General features: G+C 48.7%; 1 protein-coding gene across 1 annotated transcript in view; it reads right to left on the reverse strand.

Annotated features, from left to right (window-relative positions):
• The window catches only part of Frmpd2 (FERM and PDZ domain containing 2), a 77120-nt gene that overhangs the window by 49526 nt on the left and 4274 nt on the right, over positions 1-23320 (reverse strand). Inside the window, 11 exon segments of the mRNA XM_010622624.2 lie at positions 5783-5938; positions 13567-13705; positions 14309-14456; positions 16359-16394; positions 16397-16529; positions 17550-17566; positions 17569-17620; positions 19276-19408; positions 21564-21651; positions 21777-21894; positions 21969-22160. Coding sequence (XP_010620926.2) covers positions 5783-5938; positions 13567-13705; positions 14309-14456; positions 16359-16394; positions 16397-16529; positions 17550-17566; positions 17569-17620; positions 19276-19408; positions 21564-21651; positions 21777-21894; positions 21969-22160 — 1212 coding nt within the window.

Consider the following 23320-nt stretch of genomic DNA (forward strand, 5'->3'; position numbering starts at 1 on the left):
TTTTTTTGTGGGTTTTTTTTTTTTTTTTTTTTGGTACCGGGGATCAAACTTGGGTCCTTTGTGTTTGCAAAGCAGGCAGCAGAACCACTGAGCTAAATCCCCAGCTCTTTTTATTTTTTAATTATAGCAAAAGGGATATGATACTTCAATTCCAGGGGAATCCCAAAAGTCAAACTGATTATACATTCTGTAAGCATTTCCCATGAATTATTTCATTATTATTTAGTCTTCACAATAATCATAAGAGAAAAGGAAAAACATGAAAACAGCGCCTTTGTAAACAGGGAAGGGTGGAGGGGGTGAAGGGAGAGCTGGGGAATGGGGAAAGAAATAAGAACCAAAATAAGTCATGTAAAGGTACAAGATCCCAATGATGACTGTAAACTGGGCGTAGTAGCACATGCCTGTAATCCCACCTACAGTTACCGTTGCCAAGTCTACAAGTCCATTTTTGCACTACACCTGCACAGCTCAGTGTTGTACAGCTCTGGGTCATTACTTGCAAGTGGATGAGTCCTGTTTAGTCACAGGACTAAGTCCTGTCCGCAGTCCTAAGTTCGCAGCCACTTTCTGAAGAGAAAAATAAGGGTCTTAGTATCTATAATACCCTCAAACCGCTACTGGTATTTTGGAAATTACTAGTGTCTGCTCTGCCCAAACTTTCCTGCCTATTTTGCACTGCACAGTTCTGCCTGACTCTACCCTTCACCAGGACTCTAGCTGTGGATAACAACATCCACCTCTGGTTTCCAGCATGCTCGTGTTACCCCTAATGATGCCAACTTCTATTTCATGTCACTTCCAGTAGCGTGGGTGTCCAAAACATTGACTCCTATTGGAACAACTGTAAAGCAAAGTACAGGACCATGAGAGGGAAATGGTATCGATGTTATATTATAGTGAGCCAAATTTATGTGGCACAATTCATTTTCAAAATAATACTTTAATTTCCCTTTTACTGCATGTATCAGAATGAGGTAGGACAGAAGAAATAAAGTTAGGCAGAAAGGAGACAAGGAAAATTATAATTTTAAAATTGTAAAGACCACAGCTTCAGGACACAGTTAGTTACTCAAGGTAACAATTTATTTTTCCTTTCCAGAATACTCAATTTCAATTTCAAATCCCTAATCTTTTTCAAAAAATACAAAAGATGGGGCCTGTACCCTTCTCCTGTAAAAGAGGCCTTTTGTCTACAGAATGGACCATTGCCTTTGACCTGTAAATTTAGGCCTAGAGATTTTCTCCCTTTACTATTAGATTCACAATTTCCCCACATTTCCTCCCCAAGAACACATAACCAGAGTCAGCCCCAGACCATGAGTCCTCTCCTACCTTGAAAACCCACACACTCCCTGCCATGTACACCTTTAATTCTGCCTAATAACCCTATCTATGCCTTTTTGCAGACAGATCCCAAAATGCTTTCCCATTGTTATGGCTTGTGTCTAGATGTTCCCTCAAAGCATTATGCAGTCATAGGTGGGGCTTTTTCAGAGGTGGCTGGATCTAGAGTGTGTGACTGGATGCATGGTGCAATGCTAAGATTAAGGATGGGTGATTACTAAATCAGTCCAATGATTGGTTTGGCACCACTCCAATCCCAGGAGCCTAGACAGTATCTAAAGGGGGAAGAAAAATGCTGCTAAGGTCCCTTGCTTGCTTTGCTGCCTTCTGCCTGCCATGAACAGTTTCTCTGCTGCAGTGCCCATCTGCCATGCCACCCTGCCTTGGAGGCAGCCAACTATGAACTGAAACCTCCATAAACTGAGATAAATAATCCTTTCCTCCTTTAACTTTGGGTGTTGGTTATTTTGTCTTGGCAATGAGAAGAAAAACTAAGACACTCATGATGGAAGTCAGTGACCCTACAACTTGCTTCATGGGTAGGATGGGAGTTAAGGTTCCCATCTCCTCTTTGGGGGATCACCTCAGGCACCTAGAACAATGTCTTGTTAATGAATACAATGTTTAGACATTTGGTTTCAGTATGCTTTAGTATAACTACCTAGAGACAAATTCTTCCACTGAATATGTCTGAGAGACAAATTTTTCTGACCTAAGGAACCTGCCCAAGTTCCCATTTTGGAGCCAGGAGTGGAAACACGAACACATGAGTCTGTTTGCTCCTGAGTCTTCGCTCTCACCAACTAAAATACAGTGTACCCAGACTGGTGGATGTGCATAATGTTGTCAAGGGTGTCTTGGATCTGTAAAAAAATGAAATAACAATGTCTGTTTCCACTTTATGTTCCCAGTAGGGCTTCCACAGTTGCCTTCCCTAGTCATCCGGCCTGGCTGTTGCTGGTTTCCTCTCAAAGTGTCACCATTATTTGTGATAATGGAAATTACAACCAAAGCAACACTACAAATTTTTTGGCAAACAATTTAATTGGATATTGAAGGAAGATAAAAAAAGGACTCTACCTTGAGTACCTGAAGGCACCACTCTGAGGAAGAGGATCAGATTAGCCCATTCACAAAAGAACCGAGCAGACTGATGGAGGGCTGAGGTAGCCTGGGGCCGAGTCCAGTGGCTTCTTATCTCATTCCTAGTTTTGTGGCTCTGGAGCAATCTTCATGACTTGAGGAACAGCCAGTTCTCATAAAATGAGTATGCTTTCTTCCACCACACCCTTCTGCCATGATGTTCCTCCCATGGAGCCAGCTGACCCTGCACTGAATCCTCTTAAAGTGTGAGCCAAACTAAACCTCTCCTCCTGTAACTTGTGGAGGTTGGGTGTTGTGCCTAGCAACAGGAAAGTTGGATAATACAATGATATTCACCAAGAGATTCGTAATTCATAGCCTTCACCTTCCAATTCCACTTCTGAGAATCTGTCTTAAGAAAGCATGCTAAATAATCAGGACAAATCCTTCTCCTAATCCTATTCAGTGCAGACTCAGTGCAGACTTGCAGAGGTCGAGTGGGGAGATGACTTCCTCTGTAGTAAATGATTTCCTAAAGACAATAGAACCTTAATAATGTAGACTCTCAGGCTGCTGTCACAGGGCATATATACAAAGCACTTGCAAAATTGTCTAGAGAATGTTATAATGCTAAACAGGATGCAACCAGTACAATTTCAACAGCCAAACAGAAAAAAATGATTTAATAACACATCACAATTTGAGTCCTATGGGAAAACACTTCTGTGGTTGAGGAAGTCTGGAAAACAGTGAGTTAACGTTGAACAGGCTGTTCTGGATTCACATGGTCGGGTAGCTTCCAGACAGGTTGGCACTCAGCCTTACCTGGGCTGCTGCCCAGTCTGTGCCAGAGCAAGGTAATGCATGGGTAGAGCTAAGGGACCTGTGACTTGGCCAGCAGGCTGCCACCAGTTAATGGGCTCCTTTTTTTTCAAAATGAAATAGAAGATCCACACAGAGATATAATTAAATAAGCCAGTGGCTATTTGTGGAGTAAATTCTTAATACTGTATGTTGCAACAAACTTTAAACTGCTTGTTACCTTCAACTAGTAATTCCACCTAGGAGGTCCGACCCTTAACAAATTAAGCAGAAATACAGCTAACCATTCACACTGGAAAATGGTAATCTCTCAGTATTATTTATAATAGCTCCACACTGCAGGCAATTTGCATGTCAAATAATAGAGCATTGATGGAAAATAGGTATTAGGTGTATACATAAAGATTTTGTGTGTATTTCATATATATTAGATGTATGTATACAGATTTTGTGTACAATGAATATATATTTGATGGGGAGGAGAGTTTTAATCTGATACATTTTGCTTCAAAATTAGTTTTCAAGTTTTAGTGATATATAAGTGCATGCGTAATATAAGTCCACCCTTAAATATGTATGCAGATACATAGACATAAGAAAGAGAAGAACAAAGAGCAGGGTGAATGCACCAAAACACAAGTGTGCTGACTCCACTGGGCAGACAGAGGAGGAAATGTTAACTTTTATAATTAGAGAGAGAAGGGATGTTGCTTAACAAACCTGCACCCTAAGAAGGGTCTCAGGCTAATAGCTCTCTCCAGCTCATTCTGCACCCAGGGCAGGCAGTGACAGCATCAGCCACTCCACCCAGGCCACCAAGGGGGATGCAAAAGCCAGAGTGTCCTTTGACACTTATGGACACAGCACACAAGTGGATCAAATCCATTCTGCGCTCTCCATGGAGGACTGGAAGGAGAAAGATTTCTGTAGTTTTGCCCCCAAAATGGTGGCTGCTTTTCCTATCACCTTTCCCCATTCTATCAGGGGAGGAGGGGCACCAACAGAGCCCGACATACAAGGCAAGCAATGGAAGAGGCCCGTGAACAGGGTCCCATTGCCCTGGTGAGAATCTCCTACAGGATCCTTGGCTGCCAGGCTCAATTGTATGGAAGGCTTTAAAGTCCCCTCTGTCCCCCATCAAAGAAATGCTATGTCCTCTTGACAAGGAGTACACATGGAGGCTGCGCTACTGTGTGCAGTGAAGGTGCGTCTGTTCCTGCCTCTCCCATGATGCACCTACAGGTTGGCCCCATGCTAGGGCTGGGACGATTCTGCTAAGTGACCAGCCAAAAGGAAAAGGCCAGGCCTCACTCAGCTAACTCTGTCTCCAAATGCTCTTCTCTATTAAAGGCAAGAAAACATGGGCAGCTTGTATATAGAGAAATGTGTAGATCTCTGAACTTTCTTTTAAAAACTGCTCCCCAGATCTGAAGGCCTACCCATATATCCTCTCCTGTGAGATCCAGGGACCCCTTTCACTCATTCCCCAGCTGTGTCTGCAAGGCAGAGCAATCACATTGCCTCTGTCACACCTAGACCAGCTAGTGTTGTCCTTGTTACTGCTGAGCACATAACACAGCCCTGACTGTCATCCTGAGATTGGGACTCACAAGGAGTAGGGAACATGTGCTTCTCATTTTTTCCCTGCCGGGCCAGCCCCACAGCCAGGAGAGGTTGGCAAGTGAGCTCAGGTGCTCATCATTCTGGTGCCCATGAACAGGGGACATGGAAGTGCTTCTGCTGTAGGGGTGAACAAAGAATGGAACAGAGAGGCTCCGCTGTGCACAGATACAAATCCCCATGCTGTTCTTGGAACAGCTGCCAGAAGACACCCACTGTGGGTTTCCCAATGGCTTGGATTGGTTCACACTCAGTTCTGACTTATGTGTTGTCCGAGAAATGTGGTTCTTGCTACAGAACAGTGACTGCGATGATGCTCTAAGGTTGAAGCAAGGCTCCAGGCACCCACCCTAGCCCACTGAATCATACCCTTCTGTGGGGCCTGTGCCAGTTAAGCTTAATTATCAATTTGACTGCAGTAAGAGATTCCTAGAGCAGATTCATACAGCTGAATGTATTACTTGAAAGCAGGGCCGCATTGGAAGAGGTGGATCATGAGGTGGATACCCAGGAAAGGTGTACCCCTTGTAACACTTTTCACCTGGACGCTTATTTCTCAGCCACCATGAAGTGAGCATCCTCCTCCACCATTCTCTTCAGCCATGATGTTCCTGCCTTGGAACCAGCCAACCATGAACTGAACCTCTGAAATTACTAGCCAAATAAATCATTTCCTCCTTCAAGTTGTATACACCAGGCATTTTGTCCCAGCAAAGGGAAAGCTGACCAATAAAAGGTCATTTCTAATGCCATCTGCTTCCACTCTCTCTCTCGCCCCTTGGGCTGAAGGTAGCTTCCTTCCTTCTGCTGCTCAAGGTCCCAACCCATCTGGACCCCAGAGCAGGGCCAGGGGGCATCACTGACTACATCCCTTGAGCACCAGCACCTCTCAAGGCCCAACAGGCCTTACCCTCAAGAACTCCAGCTCTGCACCCTTTCCCCACAGGGCAGTACTGAGCCGGTGCATCTCTGAGACTTCTACTTGGACTCGGAGAGTGGTCATCCTTGTGATAAGAGTGGCAGGGATATAATCTTCAACTCGAAAATATGGCTTCTTCTCTGCCTGCTGGAAACAGAGTGCAGAGGAAAGAAGCATAAGTCAGTGCCACCAGGGGTTCCAAGTAGTACAGGAACAGGTCTGCAGCCAGGATCCCATCCCGGTCCCTGTGCAAGCAAGGTTCTTCCAGGTGCCCACCTGGGACAGCACCTCTTACCCAAGCCCTGTGCCATGCATAAAATGGAGAGAAGAAAGGAGCCACCTGGTTCTAGGCCCCCTCTGTGCACTCGGTGGCCCTTAGAAACCTCAGGCTCTTTGGATCCTCACCATGATCCTGGGAGACAGGCAGTATCATTGCCACTGCCAAGATAAACAAGCAGGGAAGATAAAGGTTACACAACCTCCAAGTGAAAGAAACAAGTTTTGTTCACCCCAAACCCCCACGCAGTTCCACAGTGGCACACCATTTCCCAAAAAGCACAGCAAAACCCTGGCCCCAACCCTTTGTTCCTTGTTATTAACTTAGCATCTCTGGCCACACATGCTCTGGTACATGTTCCTCTTACCAGAGAAGGCTCAGCTGTGCCACATCTCTGCCCAAGGAGTTTAGGAACGGGAACCCAGATCCCCTCTGTGCCATCCCATGCCTCAGCCTTCATTATGCTCTTTAGGGGCAGAGACTGCAGCACCCCTGGGAGAGGCTGGAAGATCATCATCACCCACTGCCTCATAGCAGGCACCCTGAACACAGAGAGAGCATGCTGGGTTCCTGGAGGAGTGGTCTCAGGCCCACCATAAAGAATAAGGATGGCAGGACAGGGCAAAGGAGAAGCTGAGCTTGCCTTTGTGTTCCTGAATCAGCCTGTTCTGGTCTGGTGTCCTGCTAGCATCCCCATGCCAAGCCCTGACCCCCAGCTTTGAGGGCAGCTGCCCATGAACAAGGCAACAGGGAGCTGGGAGAATCTGGCCCTCTCCAGGCAGGGGTGGGTGAGTCAGCCTGGAAGGGGACCCGAAGGTGACAGCACAGTGTCCACCACTTTCCCACTATGCTCCAGCTTGATTCTGGCCCATTCCAGCTCCGAGGCAAAGGGGCAGTGAAACTTCTCAGCAATCGGGTGCATAAAAAAGCATTCAAAGTGTTAGTGGAATGTCCAGTCCAGCACATGGACACCACTGAGCGCTGGTGGGGATGTGGAACAAGAGGAACTCATTTGCTGCTGGTGGGACTGCAGAATTACAGCAACTTTGGGAGACAGTGTGGTCGTTTCTTACAAAACTGAATATACTCTTACCGTAGGGTCCAGCAATTGTGCCCTAGGCATTTACCTCAAAGAAGCAAAGACTTATGTCCACAGAAAATTCCACCTGGGGCTGGAGGTGTAGCTCAGCCATAGAGCATTTGTGTAGCATGCATAAGGTCTGGGGTTTGACCCCCAGCCCCCCAAAAAAGGAAAAAAGAAAGAAAATCCCTTCACATGGAAGTTTTTGGCAGCTTTATTCATAATTGCCAAAAGTTGGGGGCAAAGCTGTCCTCCAGTGGGTGAGTGGATAACAAATGGTGGTGCATACAGACAATGGACTACTACTGAGCTCAAAGAGAAATGAGCTTGCAAGCCATGAAGAAGCCTAAATGCAAATTGCTAAATGAAAGAAGCCAGTCTCAAAGGGCTACATGCTGCTTGGTTCCAATTGTATGACATTCTGTATGAAAATTCAATGGTTACCAGGGTTTAGGGGAACAGAGGGATGAAGAAGCAGACAACAGAGGATTTCTAGGGTGCTGAACCTACTCCACATGCACAATGGTGCATATGTGCCTTTCATACATTTCGTAACCCCATAAAATGTGTAACAGCAAGAGTGAGACCAGTGAAAATGTGGACTCTGGGTGCTAATGATGGGTCATTGTAGCGTCTCCAGTAGTAACAAGTATATATTCTGGAGCAGGATGTTTCTAGCATAGTGTGGGGTGTGTATATGTAGGGCTGGGGAATATGGGAAATTGTGCACCTTCCACTGCCTCTGACCCTAGAACTTTCTGTTAAGGTTTGGATCTTAAATGATCCCCCACGAGCCCACCTGTTAAAGGTTTGATCGCAGGCCTATAACACTTCTGGGAGGTGGTGACCAGTGAAAGGAAGTTAGATCACTGGGAGTGTCCCTGGAAGGTATATTGGGTTTCTTCCTCTCTTTTTCTTTATAGCTTTGCTCCATCGCACACTCCCACCAGGATGCTGTGCCTTGTCACTGGCCCAGATCAATGGGGCCAAACAACCATGGACTGTAACCACTAAAAACAGAAGCCAAAATACATTTTTCCTCATTGTAAGTTGATCATCTCAGGCACTTTGTCACAGCAATAGAATGATGATTATCACATGCTCTGGAAAAATAAGACCTGCTAAAACATTTAGGGAAAAAAAGCATTTAGGACCCTTGGCCCAACATCGCATTGCTAGAAATATATCCAGGAGAAGAAGCGAACATCCAACTAGAAAAGCCGCAGGCACCAGGATGCTTATTTGGACATCATTTGTAAAAGAGAAAGATTGGAGGCAATAATAACAGCGATTATTACCGTATATGGCCCTGTCAGGTCAATGCCCTGTAGTCAGACTATGAGGAAACTGAAGATGATGCAGACCTGGGAGCCAGTGACACGGACTCTCCAGATGATTGCCAGGAGGGCCGTGGAGGGCATGATGTGGAAGGGAAGGGCAGCATGCAAATCCAGTATGGCAAGGTTTACAGTTGTGAAAAAATCCCATGATTTAGGATGAGAGAAAACGCACCCAGAGGAGAGTTGTTCTGCCATGATGATGTGATTAAGGAGACTTATTTTTATACTAAATTGCTTTTGTCTCCCTTCTTAAAATGCAAATGTAATCATGTTACTTCCCTGCTTAAAATTCTTCGGGGCTATCAGTCTTTCCTAACAATTGCTTTCAAATCTCTTTTTAACCCTAGCACCAGGACCACTTAACAAACAAAATATAAGCCCCGTAAGAGAACATTAGTCCTCCCAGATGTGACAGGTGGCACTGCCAACCACCCCACAGCAGCCAGGTGCAGGCTGGGGTGAGACACTGGGCGGGCTGGGCTCCCTCCTCCTCCTGTCCACTGCAGACACACACAGGGGTCCTCTGCTGTGGGGCCGCCCACCTATGATTTGGGACTTGAGTGGAAGGCTTGGTCACCGGTCTGTGGGGCTACTAGGAGGGGCTAGAATCTATAAAAAGTGTGATCAAAATATATGGTGAATGACTTGAAAAAAGATATTATGGTAAAAAACACATTGCTGTGAGTCCCCCTTAAAATGCTCTCTCTCACCTCAAACACACTTATCCCATATTCTTGGCTCTTTCTGAAGCAGGTTTGGAAGTCTTCTTTCATGAGTGACATGAGCTGTAATGTTGTGGCTGCCTCAGTGTCCTGAATCAATGCAAAATATTTACTTGTCATGCTCACTTCAACTTTGAAGAAGAGCTAGAAGTCGAAGTCACACAGTGTCAGATCCAGTGAGTAAAATGGGTGAGGACACCACGTGATGTTCTTACAAACCTACTTTCCTGCTGGATGGAACATGGCAGCAGCATTCACTGTATTTTTTTTTTTTTTGTCGAGCCTCATAAAGACACTCGTGAGAGAGGACTCCCAGAACTGTTTGAGAAAGTGGCAAGAACCGCGGGATAAGTGTGCTTGGAGTGAGGAGGAGCATTTTGAGGGGGCTAAATGGCAATTTGTCTTTTACTGTAATAAATTATTTAAAAATGTAAGCATTCAAAATCTGTTTTGATCAGACCTCAGACCTTGTAGGAGGTGGGACCTAGTGGGAGGAAGTGGGGTCCCTGGAGGTGTAGCCTTGAAGAGGATATTGGGACCCAGCCCCTTCCTCCGTCCCTCTCTCTCTCTCTCTCTCTCTCTCTCTCTCTCTCTCTGCTTCCTGACCTCATGAGGCGAGCAGCCTCATCCACCACACACTCCCATCAGGATGCCACAGGCCAAAGTGATGGAGCCAAGCAACCATGACTAAAACCTCTGCATACATAAGCCTAATAAACCCTGCCTCCTTTTAAACTGGTTATCTCAGGTATTTTTGTCATTGTGAGGGAAAGCTAACACATTCCTCTCATGGCGTGCCCCTACAGTGCCTGCCACAGAGTGAAGTCAGCAAGTAAATTGGGCTCCAGGTGATATGGATGAGAAGGTTCAGGATGATCAACTGCAGGAAATGAGGGATATTTATGGTGCTTATAGGGCCCATAGGGGAGGATGTGGGGGGTAGAGGAAATCTCTGTATTTTTCACCCAATTTTCTGTGAAAGTAAAACTATTAAAAAACACAACTTATTAAGACATTTTGAGTAAAAAAGCATTTAGGACCTTTTACCCGGCATCTCATTGCTAGGACTACACCCAAGCAATCACTAGAAGAGAATCCTGGCTGGGCTCTTAGCAGCTCTCTGACTTTACAGAGCCACAACGTTCTCAGCTGCAAATGGAATATCCCTGGATACTCAGGATTCATGTAAGGACTAGACGGTACCATGCATGGACTGGGCCTTTCACAGATTGGGACTGAGGGTGGATGCACAGGTCGGGGTGGGTTGGTGTAACCTGTGGAGTTCACACACAAGAAAAAAAAGTCTTCCTATAGGAGTCACCAGGGGGCAGCAGAGAGAATCCTGGAAATGCTCTGGGCACTAAGGTGTGAGACATGACTGGATCTGGGTGGGGAGCTGGAAGTGGAGAACAAGATCAAGCAGAGGCCAAGAGGAAGGGTGAGGGCAACCCAAAGCTGGACAGCCACAGGGGTCCCAGTGTGAAGCATTGTGATGGTCAATTTAATGTGTTAATATGACTGGACCACAGTTTACTCAGATATTTAGTCAAGCATTCTGGGTTTCCATTAGGGTGATTTGGGGTGAGATCAAAATATTCAAGTTGGTAGACTGAGTAAAGCAGATAGTACCCTCCAATGTGGATGTCTCTGTCCTTTGACACTGTTGTAACAACATACCACAGACTGGGTGACTCACCTAAACCAGAAACAATTTCTCACAGACCTGGAAGCTGAGAAGTCCAAAATTGGAGTGCCGGTGTTAGTGTCTGCTGAGTGCTCTGGTTCCAAGAGGGCTGCTCACTGCTGTGCCCTTCAGGGCAGAGGAGCAAAACGGGAAAGGCTGCAGGCTAGTTCCCTCCAGCCCTTTTCTAAGAGGCACTAATCCATGCACGAGGGAGGGCAGAGTTCTCATGATTTCACCACACCTCAAAGGCACCAGACGCAGCACCAACAGGATAGGGTCTAAGTTTCAACATGAACTTTGGAGCAAATACATTAAAGCCATAGCAGTGAGCTCCAAACAATCTGTTAAAGGCCCGAATAAAACAGACTGAGCACATGGGTCTCCTCCTGCCTTCAAGCTCACATTGCATCTATAACATCTGCGCTCTTAGGTCTCCACTTTGCCCACTAAAGACCTGGAAACTGCTTAGGCTCCACAGCCACATGAGTCAATTCCTTATAATAACTCTTTAGATGGTTGGATGGATGGATGGACAGGCAGGTGGATGGACAGATACCCCATTGGTTCTGTTTCTCAGAAAAACTGAGACTAACATAGGAACACAGAGTTGAATCTGGGCATCTGGGTCCCTGGAGAAAGTGACTCTATTGAGAAATTCTGGGCCTGAGTGAGTTGGTATGACTAAGGCTCCCTGGCTGTCTTCAGGAGACCTGGACTACATTCCCACTAAGCTCTAGGGACTAGAGTTAGACTAAACATCTGAATTCATACACTGAAGGTTCACTGCTGTATTGTTTTATATTAGAGTATTCCCACCTTTGGGGGAGAGAGAAGGAAAACTTGCACATAACAATTGCTTCATGCCAGGCACCAGGTAAGCATTGTCCCCTTCCCCCCGTATAGCAGCTTTGCAAGGAACTGATTGTTATTTTCCTTTTGGCAGGTGTAAAAGCCAAGGCTGAGAGAGACAAGAGGCCCAAGGCCATGTAGCTACTAACCAGCCAAGGCAGGCTTTGAATTCCATTATAAGTGATTCCAAAACCCAGGATCATTCCACTGGGTTCCTGAATCTGCTAAGGATGGATTAAGTGTCTTCGGAAGACACTCTACCCCGTCCATGTTAGCCATGCACAAGTGAGTGATCCAGTGGCTGCAGCAAAGATATTGAAAGATTCACAGGGGCTCTCCTAGCTTAGGGCACCCTCCTCCCAAGGCCCTCAAATGCCTCAGCCAATGCCCTGGGGGAAATGCTCCAGGGTGGCAAAGAGCCCAACTCTAGAGCTGAGGACAGGAAGGAACTTCAAGGTAGGTAGCAATGGGGCTAGAGATATGTGAAAGTGGCAGGGAGGAGGTTAAGGCTGCAGGCAAGTTTTAGGGGATATTGCCTTCCCAGACTGGGGTAGTGCATAAAGTGAATTCCAGTCTGTAGGGGCCACCATGAGCCTAGGAGAGTGGGGAGTGGGAGTGGGTCCAGCCCAGCTGCACTCATCCAGTCCAGGAGCCTCAGTTCATTCATAGAGTCATGGACTCCAACAGAAGACTATCACAGCCAGTTCAATCATAGAAACACATATGGTTCTGCTGCCATAGTGAGGGCTTAGCCAAAAGATTTGAGCCACTGTTTGAGAAGAAGTTCATCCTAACAGAATCAGCACCAGCCTTGGGATCAGATACCCCTGAGCTCAAATTTAGATTTACACTTACCAGTCACATGAGCTACAGATTTTTCTTCTAGAAAATGTGAGTTATGGTATCAACTTTGCAAGGCTGTTGTGAGAGGTGGGTTTGTTAACACTATGGGAAATGTCTAGGTCAATGGTGGGTATACAGTGATAGCACGATAATGGTTGGCTATTACTATTGGTGAGGAGGAGAAGGAGGATAAACATTCAGTAAATAATGACTGTTTTAGGAATGTTATGGTGGGGTGTGATCTAAATGCCCCTCAAGGGTCCACTGTGATGAAAAGGTATGTTCCCAGGTGGCCCTGTTTAGAGCTAATGGAAACTTTGGGAGGCAGGACTTAGTGGGAAGTCATTAGGTCACTGTGGACATTCTCTTGGAATTTAGGTTTCTCTTTCTTTGACCTACTGCTTGGCAAAGGACACATGCTACTGCCATGATATGCCAACACCCACTACCATCACCAGAGGCCACACCAGCAAAACAGCCCAATCCTGGGCTCTGAACTTCCAAAACTGTGAAATAAATAAATTATCTCTTTGTGTAAGTTATCAGCATCAGGTGTTTCACTGTAGTAACACATACAAGCAGAAATCTCTTCGACTAGAGCTATCTTACAATGCGTAAACTGGATTTTTTTTTCATCTTTGTATCATCCACAGGCCTAGGAAAGAGCACTTAATGCATGCTGGATGGATGGATGCATGGATGGATATAGATGGAGGGATAGATAAGTGGATGGGTCGATGGCTTCATGGATTGATAGATAAGCCTATGGGTGATGAGTGAATGGGAGGACGGGAGGATGGTAAGTATATGGGTGATGCCTGATAAGTGAAAAATAAGTAGATGCAGTTTACTTCAATCTCAGTGGTAGATGCCTGCAACATTTCTCAAAAGCACAATATCCACATCACTCTCAGTCACCCCTAACCCACCATGATTTCTCTGGTGACTCTCACCCCAAAGCCCCAGGTATCCTCCCTACCTCCTTTGGGTAACTGCCAAACTCAGCCTGCAGGGCAAGGACACCCAGCTGCAACAGTGTCCCGTCATCACAGTGCAGTCTCTCCTCCAGAACATCCTTACGAAGCTGCAGGTAGAACTGATGCTGGGTCGAGCTGTGCCTGGCAAAGAAATGCTAGAATGGAGGCACCAATGCCGAGGGTGGGGAAATGCGAACACCGAGGCCTGCTCGTTGTGGGGAATGGGAAAGGAGACAAGATGAAATATAAGCCAAGGAGCCCCAAGGACAATGCCAGGAAGACCAGTGAGGTCTCCTTGTTCACCCACACTCAGGCAACTGCCTTTTGCTTCCCTGTGTCACGCACTTCACACAGCACCCAAAAGAGGTCTTCTGCTGTGGCTCAAGCAGAGAAATCACTGTGTGGTCAGAAGTGAAGCAAAGCAAAGGAATGCTGGGGTGGTGATTGACTCCAACCCCCATCCCTGGACTTCTGGCTGTATGATGGAGGGAGGAGGGGGTATGCTGGGCAAAAGAGAGACCTTGACCAGGCTGTGTTTGAAACACAAGGGCATGTTCTCATTTGATCAGACCCTCCTTCGAGAAACGGATTTCCCCTTGTTCTGTAGTACTGGAATCCCACCGACAGAAGACCAGCCATGGTTCCTGCTGCCATTTCCATGTAATTTACAGAGCACAGGCTGTGACATCATCCTGGACAGGCATAAAAGCCTCAAGGAGCCAGGGGACAGGAAACAGCACTCACTGAAGTAGCCCACAGTGGCTGACAAAGAACTTGATCCGCAGAAAGAGTGTGAAGGTGTCAGTGGAGGTCTTCAGGGGCTGCTCCCTCCAGTCTTCAGAAGCTATTTTACACAATCTGGTTTCACGGTCCAGGAAAAAGAACTCATTGCCTGAGAAGGAAGTAGAGACTTTGGAGGGAGAAGCCGTAGGAGTAGCCCCCAGCCCTGAGTCCTACCCAGAAGGGTCAGATTGAGCCGTGTTAGTGCAGGAAAGTAGAGGAGGAAGCTCCTCTATACCTGGTCCCTGGGGGCCTTTGCTGTGGCCATGAGAGGCCAAGAGCAGGAGGTAGAGGAAGAATATCAAGGAAGGAAAACTTGGTACCAAGAGGAGAAAATATGATCACACTCAGGGCTCCATGTCCACAGCTCTGTATCCACAGATTCAGCTAATCACAGATCAAAAATCATACCTCAAAATGTCATCTGCTCTGAACATGTGCACTCTTGTCATGGCTCCCTAAACAATATAGTTTAATGCTGATTTAAATAGCATCTGCTTTGCATAAGTAATCTGGAGATGGTTTATAGTGCGCAGAAGGGCGGGAGGGTTGGATAGCTCCTATGCAAGCACTAAGCCGTTTTATGTAAGAGATTTGAGCACCTGCACATTTTGGTGCCTGGGAAGGTCCTGGAACCAATTCACTGTGGGTACTGAGGGATGACTGTGTTTGTGTCAGAGAGCTGTCATTTAATATCTGCTTTCCAGCAATCATCTTTCATAGATAAGATGAAAAGTGAAGGAAAGCAGCGTTCTTACATCCCTGGCATGTGACAGGCTCTCCCACACCAGGGGGATGGTTCCCACTTCCACAGTCCCAGCATGCCCTGGACCAAATATCTGTGTCCTCTTGGAATCCATATGCTGAAGCTCTGCCCCCCCAAAGTGGTGGGATATGGAAGTAAGACCTTCGGGGAACGTGAGATATGAAGGTGAGGTCCAGGATGGGATCTGAGTCCTCATACAAAGGAAGAGAGACACCAAAGAGCTCTCTCTCTCTGCCAGGCAAGGGCCCATGAGAAGGCTTCCAACTTCAAGCCAGTGGGTCCTCACCAGAAGCTGCACCAGCTGGCAGCCTGATCTCAAACTTCCAGCCCCCACTGCTGTGAGAAATGAATATCTATTGTTTAGGCCACCCAGGCTAGGACATTTGGTGATAGCAGCCCAGGTTGACAAAGACTGGGTGTAAATGAGTTGCATTTGCCTTTGACCTTAAACCTTCAACTCCAACTGGATTTGTCCTCTAGTCTTCCTGAGGGGGAGGTGGTATCAGCCCAGCCACTGAAGGCACCCCCCACCCCTTTGCCCTTTCAAAAGTGTCTCAACCCTCATAAACCTGGGCACCCTTGGCCACACCCTGGCCTGTGCCACTGCACATTTGAAGCATTTCCCCTTTCTCTGAGCCCAGGTGCACTGCAACAGTCAGCCTAGGCATGGGAATTGGCCCAGTCCATACCGTGGGGACTTCTGGGGGTAGTGGTCTTCTCTCCACAGGGCATGTGCTCACTAGAGAACAAGCAAGTGTCCAGACAGTTCTAATGGCCATCCTTTCACAGTGACCAGACCTCCTCTGCCCTCATCTTTGCTGCCAAATGGGACTCCCCATGCCAGATCCATGTGGGCAAAGGGAGACAGAGACAGGAAGGAAATACAGAAACCATTTCTCTCAAACCACTACCACAGGTTCTTACAGGCTCCTGGGATTGTGTTCTGAATGCCATAGTCCTGCAGATTAAACAGAAATATTTCTAATGTTTGCCTGCCTGATTTCAATGCACAGAGACTGATCATCCGTACCTGAAAGCCATAAGACCCCATAGCATCCACATTCATTATTTTATGAAAATCCACACGTATTTGGCACTTTCTACACAAGCACCTGAGGCCGTCGCCATGCCATCTGATGTCTGTGTGTGTTTGGCTCAAGCAGCTTTCCAAGAGGGACAGGGCTCAGGTACTGGATAGCTGGGGTGCTGGAACTACCAGGCAGCAGTGGCCTCCCCAGAGACACCCACCTTTCACATAAGCCAAGCCAAAGTAGCTGACTTCCCCAGGTTGGCAAAGGATGTGATGGCATCAAAGTCCACTGCTGTGGACTTGACATCGCATTTCACCTGCAGACACTGCCCACTCAGCAGGACCACACAGACGTCTCTGAGAGCCAAGTAAGATTTCCCCTTTTTCGTCTGAAAAAAATGACAGTAGCACCAGGGGCCACAATAACTAAGGTGGTGAGCCTGGAACTTGTGCTAGTTACTGTGCTAAGAGATTTGCATGTAGCATCTCATCTAACAGTCAAACAGGCCTGGGAGAGGAGTGTGTTTAGGATCCTACTCAGACCCGAGACCCACCCGGTGCTGCAATGTTAGTGAGAGATAGAGCCTGGATGTGGACCTGTGCTCTCTGCCACTCTCCAGGACAAGCTCAGGTCTGAGGACGGCATGGGAGGAGCTTTCTCACTGGGTCGTGAGCAGGGCTGGTCACATGGAGCCTGTGAGACACCCTGGCTCCCACCCTACCCTGCTACACCCCTGAGAGCCTGAGGGGTGCTTTAACGTGTGGATTCAGGGACCATGCCTGATATGGTTCTATGAGTTGGGGGCAAGGCCTGGGACTCAGAATTTTAATGCCCCTGAGGTGACTCGTGTGTAGTCAGAGCTGAAAAAGCCTGAGATAGCAGGTAATCAGGCCAGCAGTGTGTCACATAGGACCCTGTGCCCTGATGGACCATTTTTGGGTCCAGTTCCCTGAAGTCCCCTCTGGAAGTTCTTCATAATCCTATCTTTGAACATGCACTTTCTACGTAAAGTTGATAACACAATGGAACAGTCACAGGAGCTCCAGCTCCCTGTGGCCCTGCCTCCCTGGGATGGGATCTGACTGCCAACTCCTCTGTTTCCCGGGTGCCCAAGCCTGTGCCAACCTCCCCTTCCCCTGAGCTCCCCACATAGCAGTCTCTGTTGTCCTCCACCCAACATAGTCATAGCCACATTCTCCCCCAACTGTACCCCTTGCAGAGGGCTGCAGAGCAGAGGTGCCCCAAAACATCTCAGAGTGGGCATGGCAGCAGCTCTCTGTATGGGCAACTTAGCCTAGACAAATGTCTCACCCACTCACAATCCAAGTACCCAGGGCATCTCCATAGGAGATGGGGCTTTCTGGGGTTTCTGGCTGGGAGACGCCCTCCCAGCCCTAGCCACCTTTACCACAACTGATCCTGGCAGTGCAGCATCACAGGGGCCTCATCAGCCAGCAGGAGGAACTCATGCCTGGAGAACTGGGAAACAGTCACTCACTGGAGAGAAGAGGAACCTCGGGCATGGGTTGGGCTTCCCCTGGGAGCTCACCTTCCTCCCCCTCCTCCAACCTCTGCACCATTGCCAGAAAGAGACAGGAGTCACTATGGCCCAAGGCTGGCCAAGTCAATGTCCCGTATGGGACAGGGAAGGAGACTGGTGATCCCTGCTCCCGAGAGGAATACAACAGGGAGGGCTGCATGCTTAGCGGTTCCTAAGTCACACTGTTGTGTGATTTTGCAAGTGTAAAAACGAAGTGTAGAAATATATATTTGTGCAATAAAAAGAATAAAAACCAAACTGCTAACTGCTCTAGGGTTAGATGGGGAAATGCTTGCTCCCTCGGGCACAGACTGAACAGTACACATGGGCAGCGTCTGACCTGGGTGTGACAGTTCAGCCCATCTGCATCACACTCGGGACCAAGAGAGAAAAAAATGTCCCCGTCCTCATGGGTCCTCAGCCTTAGCCACTGCATGGGGCACATGTTCTCGGCTCACTTTACAGCTGAGGAAATCAAGGCACCAAGAGAATAATAAGCTCGTGGAGTCACAGAACCAGCAGACGCTGGGGGGGTGGGCACCCAGCAGGGCTCTTGCCCCAAGAAGCCAAAATCCCAGTCAGGGGCTGAGCTGTGTCCTGAATTCCCGAGAGGACAAAGACTGGAGGGGAGGTGGCAGCTGTGCTGTGTTACTGTCCCTGACCCCACAATGCCTCCATACTTCTCAGGCTGGGCCTTGGCATATCAAGGCCTCCAGGAATCCCTGGCAATTCCTCCCAGGCTTGTGATGGCCAGACTGATGTTGAGGACAGTAGGGGACAAGGTGGGGCATGTAGGAACATGGAGAGGGATGTCCTGAGGCTGTCTGGGCTCTGCTTAGCTCTGATCTGTTGAGAAGCTTTAAGCAAACCTTCCTGCAATGGCCAGATAGACAAACAGACACCTTCTGAGGACACAGAAGGTCCTTTCAGTCTGAGGTCACCAAAGGTCCTGGATGGTGAGAAGGGCTGGGGAAGGGGCGGCTCCTCAGTGAACACCCTGTGAGTTGGGAGTCGGGGCGAAGGGAGAAATCTTCCCAGCTCAGGGACACCGATCCCCTGTGGTCACTGTGGGCATTAGCTAATGGTAGTGTCCTGTTCTGAAGAAGGTGCTTTGTTCCGCATACTTCAGGTGGCATGGCCTGCGGCAGAGAGTGTATCCTGGGCCCACCCAATCCTGCCTGTAGCACAGAGTCCCCTGCCAAGCTTGGCTGCCCACGAGGAGTATGGGGCCCTAACCTTGCCCCCCTAACCCTACCACCCATTTTTACCAACCACACGGGACATCTCCCTGCCCTAGAGAAGGGCTAGCTGTCCCAAATCTTTGGCTTGGCACGTGCACTCTGCCAAGTTACTGTCATCACATGTGGCACTCCTTGGCTCCCCTGTGCACCTAGCTGTGGCATGGACTGCAGAGCCCAGCCCAGAGAGGACACTTGGCAAATACTAAGCAGGACTGCACATTTTGGGTTTGCAGTTATCCATACTATGGATGGTGGCCTGGGATCCTGGTCCCCAAGGACCCTGCCCACCTTCAGCCTGCACAGCACAGTCCTGCCCAACCCCTCTGAGAGGTCCCCGAGTCTTTTCTGCTCACCTTTCCCTTCCTCTGCAGGAACCTCTGCTGGGCAGTCACTGGCCGTGATCTTTCTGCTTCTGCCAGGAACACAGACCCCAAGCTGAGCTGCTGGCTGTCCTGCTGCCTGAGGGGTGCTGTACCTACAAGAGCGCTGGCCACGGCCAGGAAGGGTGAGAAGCAAGGTGATGATGCCCATCCTGTCCTGTGACTGCCACTGCATGCAGGCATTCATCAGGGCAGGATGCACCCACTTTTCATGCCCCCTCACCACCCCACACAAGCCAGGGAGTCACCTCATTCACAAGGGAGGATCACACCTGCTTCTCAGATGGGGAAATCAAGGTCAGAGGAAATTAAAGCCAGACGCTTTTAGGTGTTTGCTTCTCCCCCACCCTGGGACTACTCTGCCTTTATGCTGTGGGTGCTACAGCCCCAGGTCCCCAATAACCTCTAAATACATCATGAAAATACCAGGGGTTCTGACTTCCTTCTTTCAAATTTTATATATTGTTCAAAACATTTTGACAACCAACCTGCAGTGATGTACTGCATAACAATGTTTTGGTCAATAGCAGACAGCTTGTGGGACAGTGGTCCCACAGTGCTATAATAGAGCTGAAAAAGCCCCATCACTTGGTGAGGTCAAAGTTGCCATAACATAATAGCAACACACCTTCTTTCTGTGAGGATGCTGGTGTACACAAACCCACTGAGCTGCCAGGTGCATAAAAAGACAGCACACACAATTCCATACAGCATCGTTATAGTCATGGGCAACATTCAGACCTGGCGATGTTACTGGTTTATGTATTTAAAATGCCACAATTTTTCATTATTGTTTTTGAGTGCTTCTTTCTAGTTATAAGGTTTCCTATGTGACAATCTGCCCTGGCTCGTGGTAGTACCTCCTGCAACTCCTGATCAATCTCATTCTCTCTTAATTTGTGCTTAATGTGAGGCTGACCTGCCCACTGTGAACCTTGCAGCATTGGGTTGTAGCATATGTATTCATATGTGTAAGTATGTGTGCGTGTGTGTGTGTGTGTGTGTGTGTGTGCATGAGCGTGCCATGGGGCCTAGGTGATTGTGCACCAATCTGCATAATCACCTAGTGATACTCTCAGCACAGTCCCACCATCAAGGGCTGGAGGCTGTGTTGAATTAGGGTACCAGGGGCACTGTCTTTATTGGCTGTTTCTATTGGTTGTAAGCATCAGAAGAATGACTGCAAGGTGAGCTCTAACACCCAATCAAGGCCCAGATGTAGATGTACCAACCATGCATGGACCCATTGAACCAAAGAAAAGATACCATCACTGGCCTTCCCAAATCCATACAGAAGTCAGTAAATCCTCAAACCTCAAATGCACAATGTCTTTGCTCCAGGAAGATTCAGGCCTGGGTGGGATTTGATCTAAGCACCAGGGTTAGACTGACTGCAGAAAAGACACCGATTCTTCTCCCTGTCCCTGCCCCTTGCAGTATGACTTTGCTCCCACCACCCAAAAATGGAGTCCAGCTCCCCACTCCGAGAATCTGGGCCAAACTTTTTATTGTTGTTGTTGTTGTTGTTGTTTTTCAAGACAGTATCTCACTATATAGTACAGGCTGGCCTCCAACTAGTAGCAATTCTCCTTCCTCAGCCTCCCAGGTGTTGGGATTACAGATGTGCACCAGCACACCAACTCAGCTGAACTTTTCAAGGCCTGATTTGGCCAAAGAAGTGTGGTAAAAGTTGTGGAGAATCCGTTCTGCAAGCTCTTTAACTCCTTTCTCTCCTCTCTCCCTGCCTCCCTACTTCCTTCACTTCTTCCCTCCCTCTCCCACTCCACCCCCAGTCTGCCACTATCCTGACAGCAATCCCAGCATGGCCACTGGTAAGGAAGGGCCAGGCTTCCTTTACACTAAGCTACCAGCTGAGCTCAGCCAGCTGCACATGCAGGACAGCACCCAGCAGACAGCAGAGGCCTCTGAACAAAGCAGAGCCGGGTCCCCAAACCCACAGACCATGATCCCAGTGAGCGAGTCACACAGGCCATTTGCCATGCAACTAAGTGTGGCCATGGACAACTGCATCCACACAGAGGCCTGGCGCTTGTCCCTGACCCAAGCAAGGCTCAGTTTCCAGAGGACACAGGACCCCTCAACACCTGTGTGAGCCTTTCTTCTTCCTTTGCTGATACAGCAGTGCCGGGATTTGATGGAGGACAGGAGGCCTCTCAGCATCACCAGCAAGGAAGCAGGACATGCATGGCTGCAGTGCTAGCACCTGTACCACATCCCTGAGCTGTCACCTTGTGGCTCACCTGTTCTCAAACAGGAGGTAGTGGCTATGTGCTGAGCTGCTCCAGTGGGACTCCCGGGGGCTCTGCATCTCTGCACTTTGCTCTGAAACTAACCAGACAGCACGCTGGGAGCAAAGAGCATGGTTGCCATGAAACAGGCAACCAGGAGCTTGGGTAACACTGTGATTTATTAGCTGTGTTCTCTCGAGGAGCTCCAGATGCCCACAGTCTCACCTCTGCAGGGCTGCACACAGTCCAGGGCCCGGGCCTTGGGGCTCTCGCCACTCTGTGACTGCAGCCTTTTCCTGAGAAGGTAGCTTCTGCTCTGCTGTGTGCAGTCATCTTCCTCCACCTGAGAGGCAATGGCATCATTCATGGGCAGCCTGACGTCAGGGACTACTGACTCAGGCTGGGTTCTATCCTTACCTCAGAGATGGTTCCCAGAACCAAGCCCACCAGCCGCCTCACGTGGAGGCTGGCAAGAGCTGAGTGTGCAGCCACCTCCTCCTGGTGGGCCTGACAGGCTTCCATGATGGTGTGCAGTGGGCACCGCCTGCAGGGCTGGTCCTCACACATGGCCAGCAGCAGGGCATGCAGCGGTTGGCAGAGCTGCAGGGGCTGCAGGGGTTGAAAAGCTATCAATGGCTCAGGAAACTGGTACTATCACTGTACCACCCCATGCCTGCCCCAACTGGAAAGCTCAGAGGGACACCAGGCTGTCACTGTGCCAGGAGGGGAGAGCCACAGTCCCTGCACTGGGTGGGGACAGTGCACTGCTCTCCAGACACCCTTCAGCTCCTGTGCTTGGGAGCCCATGAAGAGCAGGTTCAAGGTGGATTCCACTGTGCCCACCCTGTGTCACCCCAGAGCCCTGTCTTCACCTACATTCCCCTCAGGCGTCCTTTTCTCCAGTGACTCAGGTGGGTCTCATGGGGTCTTGCCCTAGACCGCAAGCTCTAAGTCACAGGGCCCAGACTGGGGCCTTTTCACTTTGGAGATATCTGGCGCAGTGCAAGTGCCCTGTCTTTGTTGAAATTGATATCAAACACACGGGGCAAGCAGAAGGAAAGATGAACCTCCTATAAATTCTTCCTGCATGTATTTAAGGTCTCAGATTCAGAGTGAAAACCAGACTGTTAGGGCTGGGGTTGCACTCAGGGACAGAGCACTCACCTAAGGTATATGAAGCCCTGGGCTCAGTCCCCAGCACCTCAAATAATAACCACACTGAGGATGAGGATGAGGATGGTGGGATTGTTTCCCCCACTTGGGCCATGCTGAAAGCTGCTGTGCAACAAGGCTGCCCTGCAGGTTCTCAGAGAGCTGTATCAGGAGCCTGCACCTGCATGGCTGGTCCAGGTGCTCCCTGCCTCCAAGGCAGTCACAGCCCTAGGAAAGACCTTCACTTAAAGGGAAAGTCAGGATGGTCACTTAGAGAGACTGGACGCACAGGACCAGCAAAAATGAAAGAGGGGAGGGGGGAGGAGCTAGGCGAGTCAGCAGCACGTGCAAAGGCTGAGGTGGAAAATGAGCAGGTGCAGGACCACCGCCTGAGACAAAAAGACTATGTGGGATCCCTGGGTCTAGATGATGCAGAGTTTCAGGATGGTGGTAGCTGAACAAGCATAGAGCACAGGGGACATGTGCCCATGAAGCCAGGAGGACAACAGAGAACCAGAGAGAAGCCAGACAGGAAGAGTCAGTTCTGGGCTCCAAGAGGGCTTGGCTGAGGCCTGGAGTGCCACCCTGAGGGCAGCAGGGAGCATAGGGATGCAGGT

This window comes from Fukomys damarensis, unplaced genomic scaffold (assembly GCF_012274545.1).
Source record: "Fukomys damarensis isolate Sample0158 unplaced genomic scaffold, DMR_v1.0_HiC HiC_scaffold_1, whole genome shotgun sequence".
Classification (NCBI taxonomy): Eukaryota; Metazoa; Chordata; class Mammalia; order Rodentia; family Bathyergidae; genus Fukomys; species Fukomys damarensis.